At 57.2% G+C, this 14,267-nt stretch overlaps 2 protein-coding genes across 4 annotated transcripts in view; one reads left to right on the top strand and one right to left on the bottom strand.

The window, feature by feature from the left end:
* Positions 1-5,592, top strand: part of QTGAL (queuosine-tRNA galactosyltransferase) — a 96,515-nt gene extending 90,923 nt beyond the window's left edge. The window contains exon 14 of the mRNA XM_028112401.2: positions 15-5,592. The gene's annotated coding sequence lies outside the window, so the exon portion shown is untranslated. The remainder of the gene's footprint in view (positions 1-14) is intronic.
* The window catches only part of TBCD (tubulin folding cofactor D), a 160,919-nt gene continuing 147,421 nt past the window's right edge, over positions 770-14,267 (bottom strand). For all 3 annotated transcript variants that reach the window (XM_028112398.2, XM_028112396.2, XM_028112397.2), the window contains 7 exons: positions 12,910-13,031; positions 10,940-11,017; positions 7,652-7,741; positions 7,303-7,390; positions 6,485-6,594; positions 4,451-4,535; positions 770-971 (listed from right to left, as the gene is read on the bottom strand). In XM_028112398.2, the coding sequence (XP_027968199.1) occupies positions 957-971; positions 4,451-4,535; positions 6,485-6,594; positions 7,303-7,390; positions 7,652-7,741; positions 10,940-11,017; positions 12,910-13,031 (588 nt within the window). In that variant the 3' untranslated portion in view covers positions 770-956. The remainder of the gene's footprint in view (positions 972-4,450; positions 4,536-6,484; positions 6,595-7,302; positions 7,391-7,651; positions 7,742-10,939; positions 11,018-12,909; positions 13,032-14,267) is intronic.

Below are 14,267 nucleotides of genomic sequence, written 5' to 3' on the forward strand. Positions count from 1 at the left end.
ACTTTCTTTTTCAGGGGGGTCTGAGAGGTGTAGCCCACTGAAGGTAAACGCTCCCACAAGTCAGCAGCTTAGGCCAGGCAAGAAAACCACTCCCTGTGAAGGAAGCAGCAACCAGGGTCTGCCAGGACCCATCGGCTCCCTCGGCCCCCACTGCCACACACACCCGCGGGGGCAGCTCATTCCCCAGCCCAGACACTGTCCGTCCTCGGTTCATGGCCCCGACCACAGCACAGCCACCACCTTCGCCTCAGATGTGGGTGGCAGCACCCGTTATGCCACGTCCGGGCCGGCATGAGACAGCATACAAGGCCGTGTGAGCCCTGAGGTGGTGAACCTTCGTGCACATCAGCCTCACTGGCCTTTAGGTTAGGTCTGCTCTGGGCAATTAGAAAGAGACACTTTTTCAGGAACAAAGGAATCAACTGGGGAACTTCCCCACATGGCACCAGAGAACCCGGTATCCTAGAAGTACACTTTGGTGGGTTGTCCGCCCATGGCAGATGCTGGTGTAGCCACACACCTACCTCTCTGTCAGGTTCCTAACTAGCTACCACAAGCCTCTCCTGTGGGGTTACAGCCCATCTCAGGCAGGATTCTTTGGTTACACAAAACTGCGAGCGGTTGGTAACCACATGCAATGCCCACGTGCACTGGGCATGACAACGGAGAAGGGGACAGGAGAGGAGGAACTTGGCACCTGGGCCTGGCCACCCGGGGCCACCCCCTGCACACCCCCCCCCCATCAGTGTCAGACACAGAGACACAGAACTGCTTAGGACATGATTTTATAGATGGGGGTTCCCAGGGACATGAAGACAAAAGCACCAACACCCCAGGACACGTGTGAGGAACAGCCACTGCTGTGGTGACGATCTCCAGGTCCCTCAGCGCCGTGTCCAGGTGTCTCGTGCTGACCATCATCGGGCTCCTCCCCTCTGCTGGGTGGGCAGGGGGCCTCAGCGGGTGCCAGGCTGTGGGGGACACAGCACAAGGTCAGTACCGCCCCCCCCCCCGAGCCCCGTGGCCGACACGACCTGGGTAGCAGTGGGGAGGTCCCCGGTACTCTGCCCCCCGTTTTCATCTACCTGTGTGTCAGATTTTCCTGATAAAAGCATAAACGGCACATTTAGTTGGAAAGCCAATGTTGTGCTTGGCCTGCCGTCCCCACCCCTCACGGTGCCAACGGGGGGCCTGAGAGAAGACAGGCACCACGTGGCACCAGAGGGAGCAGGAAAACCATCCCAGAAATAACAGCGTGATTCCAGGTGCCCAGAGGATGAAAGACTGAAAAGCTGACAGGACACAGGAAAGAGGCTGCTCGGAAGGCTGGCAGGGGGTCACGTGCTGGGACGGCGGCTGGCGCCACCCCCCCTTCACACCGCCGGGCTCCCACGGTCCTCACTGGCAGACCGGCAGGAAAACTGTGAGATCAGACGAGAATCAAAGATGGCAGCCGTAAACACAACTGAATCGTAATCACGTTACATAGAAGGACACAAAATACTCCAACGAGTTGAGATAATTGAAGTAGATTAAAAACAGATAAGACCTAATTATCATTTATAAGCGATCTGCTTAAATGTAAGAAAACACAAAGGAAAACGTGTCAACGACAACCAAAAATCCAGTGTGGCCGCATTACCATCAGACAAAGCAGACCTGAGGGCACAGAGCATTCTTACAGGCAGAGTATTTCCAAGTGACTGTAAGGTCACTTGCAATGTACCGCAATGCCGAGACGTCAGAACGAGGAGCGGGCAGGCAGGTTTGGGAAGCCTGAGGGCATTCGGGCAACAGCTGCATGTTCACAGCCTCATCCGTGGAACCCCCCCAACGCTGTACTGGACAAACGCAGACTTTGCCTGGAGCAGAGGCTGCTGGAGCTCACCACAGAGCGGAAGGCACGCCTAAGTGCCGACTCGACAAGCTGCCGGAGGCCGTGTGAGCTAGCAGGAGGGCAAGACTCTGGGGGTGCCATCTTGGGGGGAGCCCGCAGGTTCACCTGGTCATAAACCTGGAAAGCCCCCTGCACTCTGGCAGGTGACTGCTGTGAGTCGCACCCGGGCGTCTCCAGCACGAGGGTCTCCTCTCCAGGGGACAGACCGGAGCCCATGGTACCTGCAGGGGGACGGCGGGGAGCCCACCAAGGCTGAGGTTTGCTCAGATGACTGCAAACTGCCCCACATCCTGCCACCTCTCCTGCAGGATGCCAGGGTCACAGCCATGGGTCCGCTCTCACAGAGCACCTAGACACCAATCCTCGGAGGGGGACAGTGCAGGGACGCAACGTGCTGGGGAAGTTCAAAGCTCTAGAGGCTGCCGCGGTACCAAACACACAGGGGCCCCTGCCGGACAGACAGACCTTCACAGACCTGAGCCCCACTTGCCTCAGTTCCTGTTACCGGCACAACGTGTCTGGCTTTCAAGAAAAACTTACAAAACGTGCTAAGAGGCAAGAAAAAGCAGTTGGGGAAGATGGTAGCAAGATCAAAACCAGACTTAGACGTGCAGAGTTGGAATGACCAGATGGGGTTTAAAACAACTATCGTTAATGTGCCAGGAGCTCTGCCACCAAGGACAGACGGGCAGTGAAAGCACAAGTGGAAAGTCTAAGAAAGAATCAAAGGAAGTGCCAGAAATCAGACACACAGTAACAGAAATGAAGACTAGACGTCGTCAGAGAGAGAATCCATCAACCTGAAGATTGGTCGACAGAAACTTCCCAAGTTGAAATGCCAAGAGAGAAAAGAATGGAAAAACAAATAGAATTCCAGGAGCTGTGGGACAGCTACGAACAGTGTGGCATCCCTTCTCCCAAATCCATAAAGCACAAAGCGCTCCTGTGTGCTCAAGGCTGCAAGCCTCAGCACCACAGACATCTGTCCTTGCCAGGTGGACCCACAGGCTCCGAGCCACCCTCAGCCGAATGCCCGGCTGGTTCCGTGGTGCAAATTGATGAGACTGTTCTGCAGGGGTTTCTGAAACCCTAAGAGCCAAGAGTCAAGATGGTCTTAGAAAAACAGAACTGGAGACGGACTCACGTGAGCACGACAACATCCCACAAGACCCTCCTGTGTCTGGCTTACAGACAGAGGTCATGGAGGACAGAGGACCCAAGAGGTCTCGCCTCTCTCTCCTCTCTCCAAGAGGAGAGCCCCACGTGTGGCCCAACTTTAGCCACGGTGACACTGGCCAGAATGGAGCTGCATGGACTGCGCACGGAAGACACATCTGCTGGCCTTTCCCCAGCACCACATGCAAACGCCAGTCCAGAGTGGCCTCAAATCTAAATGTAGGAGACGAAACAATAAAGCTTTAAGACACACCGAGGAGACACAACCTTAGAATCGGTAAAGACCTTAAACAGGCCCATGAAACAATAGGGAAGAAAGGGTTAAGTTGGAACCTATGAAACCTAGGGATGAGAAAGCTGCCCCCAGAGGGGGAGATCCTGCAGATGCAAGTCCAGAGCCCATATGCATCAGACAGCCCAGAAAAAGCACAGAAGGGGACGCACACGCCAACAATCACAACAACGCACAGCACATGCAACGCAAGCACGTTCTGGAACCTGCCCGCCAGCACCTGAGGCAGCAACCCTCCAGCCCAGCAGCAGCACGTGCCGCCAGCAGCCAGCCCAGGAGGCTCCACCCTTGAGCCAGGTGCTCGTCCCTCGTGTGCACAAAGCTGGACAAGGCTCACTTCTGCATGGATGTTCTTGCTCGGTAAAAGCTCAGAAGCAGTCAGGGTCCAACCCAGGTCCAGGGGAATACGGCCAGCGAGGCAGGATCAGGAGCACCGTGGGGCTGAGGAACCGCCTCTGAGCCCAGCATTCACGGAACATGCGGGTGTGCCCTACACTTGAGCTCCAGTGGAGCCCACAGCCTGAGTCCACCCTGATCCCCTGCAAGCACACACGCAAGAGCCTACAATCTCCCAACAGCCACGCAGAACCTGGAAGGACAGCTTGGGGCCCTGCGAGCTCAGAAAACTGCATCTACTGTGCACACACCAACACCATGGAAAAGACTGACACCTCACTGGGCAGCCCCAGAGACTCTGGGGGTGACAAAGTCCCCAGGCAGGACAAGTGTCTGGGGGGGGGTGGTGATGGTGGAAACCAGACAGCAGCACCGAGGACCTCATGTGAGAGGAGCGAGCTCGGTCACTGCCAACTCCGCTGAGGGCTGGCAGCACAGGACGGCCACCTGCCAGGCAGAGGGCCTGTCCTGGATGTCGTGCCCACAGGACACACCTGACACGTGCCTGGTGGGGACAAGGCAGGCAGGAGCCTATGAGGAGGAGCTGGCAAAGCACACGAGGGGCCGGCAGGGTGGGGAAACACACCAGCCGGTCAGTACAACCCAGAACGTTCCAGACTCGAGCTCAGAATGCTGGCTCGCGTGGGAAGGGCCCCCGGGTCTCACAGGGCCAAGGGCCATGCGGTTACCTTGGGGACCAGCTGAGGTCTGGGCACACCAAGGAGGTCACACAGGCGGTTCCGCTGGACTCTCACGAGCGGGAGCTCTGCGTCCCTGGGGAAGAGAGGGCAAGAGCAGCTTTAGCAGCGGGGACGGTTGGTTTGCAGTTAAGCCTGTCACGAGCCATAAACTCTCAGGCAACTGTGCGCTGGGTGCACAGAACCCCAGCATCTTAGTTTTCGGGGAGGGGGGGGGGACCAGGGAAAACGGCACCAGGCAAACCCTCGCTCGGGTGTGGGTGATGCACAGCCCTTGCTCCTGGCACCCTTATGGGGAAACTATGGAGGAGAGCCCCCAAGAGGGGGCGCCCCACAGGGAGGCGTGGTCCCAGACAGGTGGCCCCCAGACTTCCAGAAATGCCGAGACTCAAGAAAGGTGGGGTAGGTGGGTTTTTAAAGTTTTACTTGACCCCCTGAAAGCTGTTTATCACTTTCATAAAAATAAAGATGAAATTATCTTTTTCTTTTAGAATAAAAAAATAATTATTGTAAAATCTTTTGGAATTTCCCTCAACAGAAAGCTCCTGGGTTGTGGGGAAAGAGCCCTGTGTGCCCCACGTGGGGAGGAAGGAGCAACGGGGTGCTTCAGCACCAGGCCCCCCTTCCAGGCTGTTTTAGAATCGCATCTGCAAGGTGCCTGTGCGTTCGTGAAGTTGACCACATGGCCGCGCGCTCCGCAGGAAGAACCACAACTCTCTCCACAGACGCCGAAGAGAGCGGGCCCTGGGGAATGGGGTCGGGTCAGCAGCCCAGTGCTCAAAGAGCGAGGGCACCCATGTTTTCTATTCTGGAGCTTTCATGAGCAGCTCCCGCAAAGACGTTCACTGAACTCCCTCATCCCCGAGATAAATGTCTCCCTGAGAACCTTGAGGAAGCCCTGGAACCAAAGGCCCTTTTCTGTCCACACCCCAGCCAGGGAGCTGGGCCCTGAGGCTCTGTGCACAGCTCAGCCCTCTTAGGAACATCACAATCTCGAGGGAAACGCACACAAACACATTATGCGTGTCCTCACCTGCTGATGTGAGCGCAGGGACCCTAACAGAGCCCAGTCCACCATCGGCACAAAGGCCCCTTAACACTGGTGCCTCCAGGGGCCACCACCTGACCTCTCCAAGATGGGTGGGGAGGGGAGGGGAGGGGAGGGGTCGCCTTGTAGGGGTGCACCCGCAGCTGAGCGTGTGCCTGGACTGTAGCTGGTATCCCCCATATGTCTATTGGGACTCGTTACCCAGTGCGCCCCCAGGCTGTACCCTCCTGCTCTCAGACATGCTGCCCGTGTGCCCTCCTCCATTAGCCCTGGCCCCCATTCCTCACACGTCTTCAACCCTGCCGTCCCAATGCATCAGGTCTGAAAGCCAGCAGACACTACAGGACACTGCACCGGAAACAAGTCTGGGGCCCAGCTCTGCCTTGAGGGACCCAGGAGAAGCCAATGGCCCTGGGTGCCCCAGGAAAGAACTGGATGTTGGGGACAGGGGGCACCTGTTCCAGCCTTCCTGATGTTCGACCACGGCCTCCCGCCAGGGCCACCATGTAAGCGCGTCCCCACAGACGGTAAATAGCGTCCTGTACCACTCCCTTCTTGGCACTCCTGACGCTGCCATTCAGGGGCAGGGGAGTCATTCCTGAAGTGACCCCATCAGCACCAAGAGCCTGTGACGTTACTAGTCAACGAAAGGAGCCCAATGAGAAACAAACCAGTGGTCAGAACCACCCACCTTTGCACTTTGAACATCTTCCCACCTGAACAGGAGGCGCCCCCTCCCCGCCCTGTGTCCAGGGGGCCTGCCCAGCCCCTTGGGTATCAGCGGGGACCTGTGGGCAGACACAAGGTCACCACCTCTTCAGAGCAGAGGCGTCGAGGGCCAGGACCCTTGCTTTCCCTGTCGCTTCAGAGGGTTTGTGGGGGAGGCCTCGGGGACAGGAAGGGAGGTCTGGACATCCCCAAGCACTGAGATGCCGCCCCTAACCCGGCAGGAAGACGGGAAGGGGCCTCGCACTCACCAGGCCGTGGTGCCCAGCACAGTCATGACCTCATCAAGGACGTCCTCACCCATGATGTCACCGTAGGTGAGCAGCATCTCGTACACCTGGCTAGCCGTGGTCTTCCGGATCTGGGCAGGATGGAGCACGTCAGCAGGCGGGAAAGGCCCATGAGAACCCAGAGTGATGGGACCCTGACCAGGGAGCCGACCCTGGGTCCCAGTGGAACCTGAGACCTGCGTGGGCACCATGCAGGCTGTTAAAAGTAAGGAGGTGACCTGGGATCCTGGCTCAGGAAACCCTGGCCACAGCTGCACAGGCGACCCCGCAGGCTGCTGCCCCCAGGGCAGCCTCATCAGGGAGAAGCCAGGCCACCTTGCTCTGACTAAAATGCTTCATGGAAAACCTGCCCCTCATCAGGGAAACTGTCTCACCTGCTTTCCTACCTATCCGCCCACCGGCAACTCCGCTCATGGGGCGGGATGGTCTCAGAACCCCCGGGGCCCACCCCAGGGTTACTCAGCAGGCTGGGCAGCCTGAGAACCTGCATTTCTGCTGGGGGGTTGCTGCAGCCGGGTCCAGGCCAGACCCCACTTTGAGAGCCAATGTGTTAGGTATAAATGTCACTTGTACCTTTTAGGAAAATCACACATTTAGATTATTTGAAGTGTTTTTTTAGCCAGTGGAAAATGGAATTTGCAGGACAGCTGACCTGGGCAGGTGGTGTGTGAGTGAGGGTGTGAGGGTCCCCTCGCACAGGGCCCCCTCGCACACCCTGCAGAGGCCAGGGCCGCAGCGCCACCACGGAAGGGCCCTGGAGCGGTGGCGCGAACACTCACCACAGGGAACGGGTGGCAGAGCAGAAGGCACAGCTGCAGGAGCACCTTCCTCCTCACGTTGCCCGGGAACTGCACCATCCCACAGAACCTGCAACAACACCGACCTCCAGCTTCGGTGGGAGAACCAGGTCCACTTCTGTGAAAACCTGCCGCATGTGAGGACGCTCCCCAAAACGAGGCACAGCCCCTCCCGGGAGGCCGTCAGGACTGACCCCAGCGACAGACACAGGCTGTTCTCCACAGATGTCAGAGCACCAACTCCAGACACACTGAGACGAAGATGAAGTCCGAGTCTCTGCCTCCCGACCACCCTTCCTTTTACCATCACAGCGGGGAACTCGGAACTTACACCGCAACGCTAGACCGCAGTTTCTGCACGTCCTTGGACTTCTTGATTTCCTCCTTACAAAGCGCAAGCAGCTTCACACTGAAGGGGTGGCTAAAAGGGAAGCACACGAAGCCAGAGATGAGCTTTCAGCGAGCAGGTGCTGCCCGGACATGCTGTGGCATCCGGTGACGGCGCTGCCACCAGATGATCAGAGGGCCTTGTCCCCCAGGGGTACCACACAGCCACATTAACTGGCTCCTTTGCCAGTGCCTGTCCCCGGCATGCACCTCCCCACCCTCACCAACCAGAGGGGCACCCAGATAACCCGTCCCCGGTAAGTCCAGCAAGTGCAGGCTCAGCCTGGGATCAAAGGAAGGGATGACCAGCTTGTAACCAGGCCCAGCTCCTGGGTCCAAGGAGAACCCAGGAGCGGCCGGAGCATGGACACACGTCCCCCTCCACTCTGCACAGCTGAGTATGACGTGGGGCCAGGCCAGCAAGGCTCCCAATGACACAGACACGGTCCTCCTCTCCAAGCCACTGCTAGGGGCTCCACTGCCCCCGCTCCCTCTTCCTTGTCCTCAGAGAAAGTGGCCCTTGGTCTCTCTCCACCTGCTGGCGCCCCCGCCCACCTCCTCCAGACCCCTGTCACCCAGGGCTGTGGGTATGCACCTCCAGCCCCCTCCCCTCTGCAGCTGTCTCCCCACAGCTCACTGACATGCTTGTTGGGAACCGAGTGACCAACACGTCCTCCACCTATGTGACCACGTGGCTCACACCACTGATGACCTACTGTGATGTGCTCTTCCAGCTCGGCCTACTTCCCAGTGGCTCTGCTCCCCGTCCTCCTAACAACAGGACACCCCACAGCTCCAGTGGGGCCTTGGTCTACACCCGCTCCCTCGCTGACCTCATACAGATTCATACGCGCCCCCCCACCCCCACCCTCTGAGGACTTTCCACTGGGTGCCAGCCTTGAAGATCCATCTCCTCTGGAATCTAATGAACATCTCAGACCAAACATTTATGCTACGGACTGAACGTCTGTGTCCCCAAAATTTGCATGTTGAAGCCCTGTTCCTCAACATGAAGATATTACCAGTAGGGCCACAGAGGCAATTGGGTCATGAGACTGAGTCCCCACGAGGGCATGAGTGTCGTCAAGAGAAGAGACACGTGAGGTGAATGTCTGTCCGGTGCAAACCAGGGCCTGAATCGCTGGCACCTGGCCCCAGACCTCCTGCCTTCAGAACCGTGTGGACTAATTTCTGCTGTGGGAGCTGCTCTGCTCTGCTCTGTGGTATTTCTTGCAGAACCTGAGCTGGACAGTATCTGGCCCACGCCTGCCACACTGGCTCTCCTGTCCAAGAGACAACCCCGCCCTCCTGGCTGCAGTCTGTTCCCCTACACCCACGTCTGGGCCCCTAGTGGGTCTGCTGGCTTACAGCTACCTGCACTGAGAGCCCACGCGCCCAGAGTCTCCGCTGCCACTCCTCCCTGCCTGGACCCCAAGGCCCTTCTCCATGCAGCAGGTGGAATGTCACCGCCTCCACTCCCAGAGGTGAGGCTAGCACCAGGGGTGCCTCCGAACAAGGGTGTCCCGACTACCAGAGGACCCGAGCATGCTGTCCCTAGCCTCCAGCCACAACAAGACCCAAAGCTTGGTCCTGACAAAGGTATGCACCTGACAGACCTGGAAGGCTGCCCCCAGGGGGGAGAGAGCACCTCTTGCAGGCAGTCCAGAGACCCCCAAGCAGATGTGGGTCCGAGAGTTTCCAGATTGCTACCACCTGCCCACAGTGCCTGGAAAGGGCAAACAAAGGTCCTACCGTCCAGCTCATCTGCGGCCTCAGGTCACCTGCACACGCAATTTCTCAAATGCAGCATCCAGACAACGAATATGGAGACAAATGAGAAAGCCCACCACGTGGGCTGTAGGAACCAGACACCCCCACAAGGACAGAGACCAGAAGCGCACAGGAAGACCTAGCACTGTATCCAGGAGGGCAAAAGGCTGTCAGACTGCAAGACAAACCAAAGGAAAAGCTGCATCTTACAAAAACCAAAAATAAGACCACCACCTGTGAATTTGGCAGTGGATCAGAAACATGCCAGGAGGGAGTTGGGAGGTGGGGGACAGGTCAGAGGTGCTGAAGCACAGGGAGAAACGTGGGAGGCAGCATGGCCTCGGGGGGCCGTGGTCTGGGGGGGAGAGGGCAAGGGGGGGCCAAGAATTTTCTAGAACAAATGAAAACAAAGCCACATCTTCAAGTTTAACAAATTCCTGGTAGAACAGAGGAGTATATAATCAAAACTAGACCCATTCAAGTGGTAGAAATGTTGAGATTTCTCAAAGAGAAAATCTTCAAAGGAGGCAGGAGAAAACCCAGACCGCCTGAGACTCCAGACTTACGGGCACCATCTCAAAAGCAGCAGGAGTCAGGAAAAGAAGATGTTTAGGTCCCGAATTAGAATGTCTGCCTAGAATTCTACAGCCTCGGAATGTAACTCGCAAATAAAATCAGAAAACATCTACTGCCAGTGGACATGACTAGAGGAACTTCAAAAGGATGTTCTTTAGACAGAAAAGCATGACCCCAGATTCAGGGCAGGGCCCCGGGGGGGTGGGGTACAGAGTGGGAGACAATTAACGTGGGAAAACACCAGTCGGGGCCCACCTGGCACAGCTCTTCCCAAGTCCCTGAAACGTGCCCAGAAGGAAGCTCCAGCAACCCCCACCAGGGCATAAGATGCCCAGCCCAGGGGCAAAGCCTTCAAGGTCCGGGATCCAGGGAAAGTCCTCAGGCCCCTAACAAGATAAACCAGCCACGGTGAGCCCACACACCAGAGCTCACTGGCCAGGAGCAGACTCGGGGCTGCCATGTGTCCGTGTCCCTGCACACACCCACCCTCTGTGCCCACACCCGGCCAGCCCCCACAGCCCCACTCGGTCCTCCTGTGACAGTCGAGATGCTCTGCACTGCCCGTCTCCACCCTGGTCCACTGCCCATGACCGCCCTGACTGCCGGGCCCCCTCTGGTTGGCGGCGGGCCGGAGGGAGGGGGGGGGGGTTACCTCACCTGCTTGGGTTTTTTCCCACCTGAGTGGCAGGGGCCACAGCAGGAGCCTGGCCGGAGGCACAGCCCCAACCTCACTAGGGGCAGCCAAAGCCTCTTGCTGACACGGACCAGACCTGAACGTGCTGGAAATCACCTTCTAGATTCTCACCTCTGCTTCTCCTCGCTCTGTCTCTACAAGGCGAGCTGTGAGGCTTGCCCGGCAGAGGGGCACCAAGCGGGGCACACTTACTCCTGCTCTGCGGTGAAGAGGTCGAAGCACCCATTGGCCAGCATCTGGTCCAGCGTCTTCAGCAGCGGCACAGACACCCTGAGGGGGAAGGCAAATGCTGAGGCCCCAGGCGTCAACCCCGGAACCACTAAGATGCAGGCCCCCCCAGAGGCAACACCGTCCCAATCCAAATCCGGACGAGACACTGTGTAGAAAACGACAACCCTATTGTATAGTCCACATGGAAACACTAAGGATCCAAAAAAGCCAAACAGCTAAGGGACGCGAGAGTGAGCCGCACCACTTAATTTCAGCTGCAAAGCCCAAGGGAGCACAGACCAAGGAGCAGAGAAACCCAGAAATGAGCTTACATATCCAAAACTGATGAAAAAGTGGAAAAGCAACACTGTGGAAGGGACAGATTTCAACACACTGGACACCCATACGCAGAAACAACACACACATACGATCTGTCACTCGTGTCACACCGAAAATAACCCAAAACGGACCTTAGGTCTAAGTATAAAACCTAACACTACAGATATTCTAGAAAACGTCAAGGGAAACCCGTGGTGACCTTCAGTCAGGCCAAGATTCTTCGCTCTGACACAACACACACACCTGTAAAAACCAAGAGGAGGAGCCGGAGCACGTGCACATGGACGCGCCCGCTCAGAGTCCGCCAAGGGCGTGGAGGGCAGGTCACCACCTGGAAGGGGGTGTCTGCAGGCCACTGTCTGACAAAGGGCTTGCGCAGCTCACGCGAGAAATCTCAAAACTCAGGAGGGGAAACCATGACTACCCAACTAAAAAACAGGCGGGAGGTCTGAACAGACCCTCATTGGGGAGGAAATCCACGCCAGGCAGGAGGGAAGCCCCGAAGCCACGACGACAGGCCACAGTGGTCAGAACACACAGACCGCGCCTGGACCCTCAAGACGCCCCAGAAGGGTATAAAACAGTGTGACCGTTTTTGCAAAACAGTGTGGCAGGTTTTTAGAAGTTGAACATCCACCTGCCATGCAACCCAGCTAGCCTGCTCCTCAGCACCAACCCAGGAGCAAAGTGGGGACATGTCCACACAGTCATGTCTGCGAATGTCCCCTGCAGCTTTCTTTTTAACTCCGGCCACAAACAACCCTGGCGACTATCAACAGAGGAACCAAGTGTGGTCTGACCGCACAATGGAAGCCAGACACACCGCAGATTCCACTGAAACACACTCGTAGGAAATGCCCACTGAACCCCAGTGACAGAAAGCAGATCAGCGAGAGTGGTTGCCTAGTGCTGGGCGCGGGAAGGGGTGACTGGTGACAGTTACAGGGATGTCAACAGAGTCAAAATCTACCGAACTGCACCCTTTACTCACACTCAGTGCTATCCAGGAAAAGAGAAAAGACCATTGGTGGAGCTCCCATTTGCTTCCCACAGACAGGACAGGCCAAGAAGGGCCTGCATCCACGCTATTGTGACCGGGGCCCGGCTACCCAGGACAGTTGAGAACCAAGTCCAAGAACAACCCTCTCAGAGGACTTTGGGAAACACCTCCAATTCCAAGGTCAGGGCCCAAGGGCTGTACACACTGCCTTCAATGGAAAAGCAGTTACCAAAAACAATACAGCAAAGATGCTCAGAAAACAAGTCCTACTTCTTGCTGCGACATTCTAACCCTGCAGAGATCTCGACACACAAGTGGGTGTGTCCATGCACAGACCAAGGAGACGTCACCTCGGGGAAGAGCCACGTGTACCCTCCCAGGCTCAGAGCCTCGGTCATCTTTTAAAGTCCTAATTTGGCTGGCCCACGGTGCAGGCTGGTGGCAGCTCCACGATGGTGATGTGGCTGGTAGGGCGCCGTGAGCCGTGGGCACTCCCTGGCCTGGCTGCAGTCAGGTCCCCACCTGGGCTACCTCACCGCCCCCTCGCAAATCCCGGTGAGTACAAGTGAGACCACGGGGGTCTGAAAACCGTGACGAAGGCGACACCCCTTACCTGTCATTCAGAAGGTTGTCCTCAAAGACCTGCAGGAGGGTCCCCCCGAAGCCCTCCAGGGCCTGCGGGTCATTGTGAATCCCCTTCATGTACTCAAAGAGGCTCTGCGTCGAGTACCTAACCTGCAACACAGAGATGCACTCTTAACGGCAACAAGACCACCACCCCCTCGCCACCTGCCCCAGAGTGCACCGCGATGGTTCCACTCCAACATCCACGATGGAGCTGAGGAGACAGACCAACACAGCGTGGGGATCTTGGCAACGTCCCGCCGGATGGGGCACGAGCACAGAGACATGGAAGGAGCACTGACCCGGAAATGCTGCTCTTGGGGCAGCAGTGCAGACCGAACACCGCAACGACCCCTAAGTTGACCTCAGTGGAGGCTGCAGTCTCCCCGAGAAGCAAGTCAGGGGATCAGATGCTCTGACACCTTCCATTCCAAACTCAACCTGTAGCCCCCAAGGCACTGCTGGGCTCAGAGACCCTCCCCATAGACCCCAACGGAGGAGCAGAAGGAATCGACGCAGTGACCGGGGAAGTGACCGCACGGACGCAGACATAGCTGGCGGTGGGGGCAGCAGGACTCCAGCAGCTGGGGGGGCACCGAAGAAACCCACTGCCACAGCTGCCTGCAGGGCCCCAGACCAGAGTCGCCGGCCTCCGTGCCACAGACCCAGGATGGGGAGTGACCAGGAATGAGTCCACAAGAGGACGGGAGCCAACGCAGATGCCTCCCAGCCGAGAGCACAGGCAGGAGAATCACAAGGCACGGCCCACAGGAGAGCACCGTAGACTAATTCCTGGGGAAAACGCGACGACAAAGATGAGCCTGCAGGGCGCCCGGGTGGTGCAGTCGGTTGAACGTCAGCCTCTTGATTTCGGCTCAGGTCATGATCTCAGGGTCGTGAGATCGTCAGGCTCTGCACTCAGTGGGAAGTCTGCTTCAGATTCTCTTTCCCTCTGCCCCTCCCCCCCATGCGCTCTCTTAAAAACAAACAAAAAACACATAAAACAAAACCCAGATGAGCCTGCGATGAAAAGGCACAAGAAAGATTTCAAAACAAAGTGAACGTCTGGTAATAAAAAACAGAATTATGGAAACCAAAAAATTCAGCAGGGGGAGGGAATAAACAGCAGATTGTACAAAGCTGCAAAACAAAATAGTACCTGGAAAAGAAAACGGAAAACCAGGATGGACGGAGCACAGGCGGACACGTGGGGATCATAAGGGGTATGCGGGAGGAGGAGATCCTGAACGAGAATGAGGAGGGCAGAGAAGTTTCCAGAAGAGAACGCAGAACACAGATCCCAGCAGGTCACAGCCTGCAGCGTCAGAGAGGAGCTGCCGAGCACCA

Source organism: Eumetopias jubatus, unplaced genomic scaffold (genome assembly GCF_037043125.1).
Source record: "Eumetopias jubatus isolate StellerSeaLion01/CBP00866 unplaced genomic scaffold, mEumJub1_p1.0 scaffold_10, whole genome shotgun sequence".
Classification (NCBI taxonomy): Eukaryota; Metazoa; Chordata; class Mammalia; order Carnivora; family Otariidae; genus Eumetopias; species Eumetopias jubatus.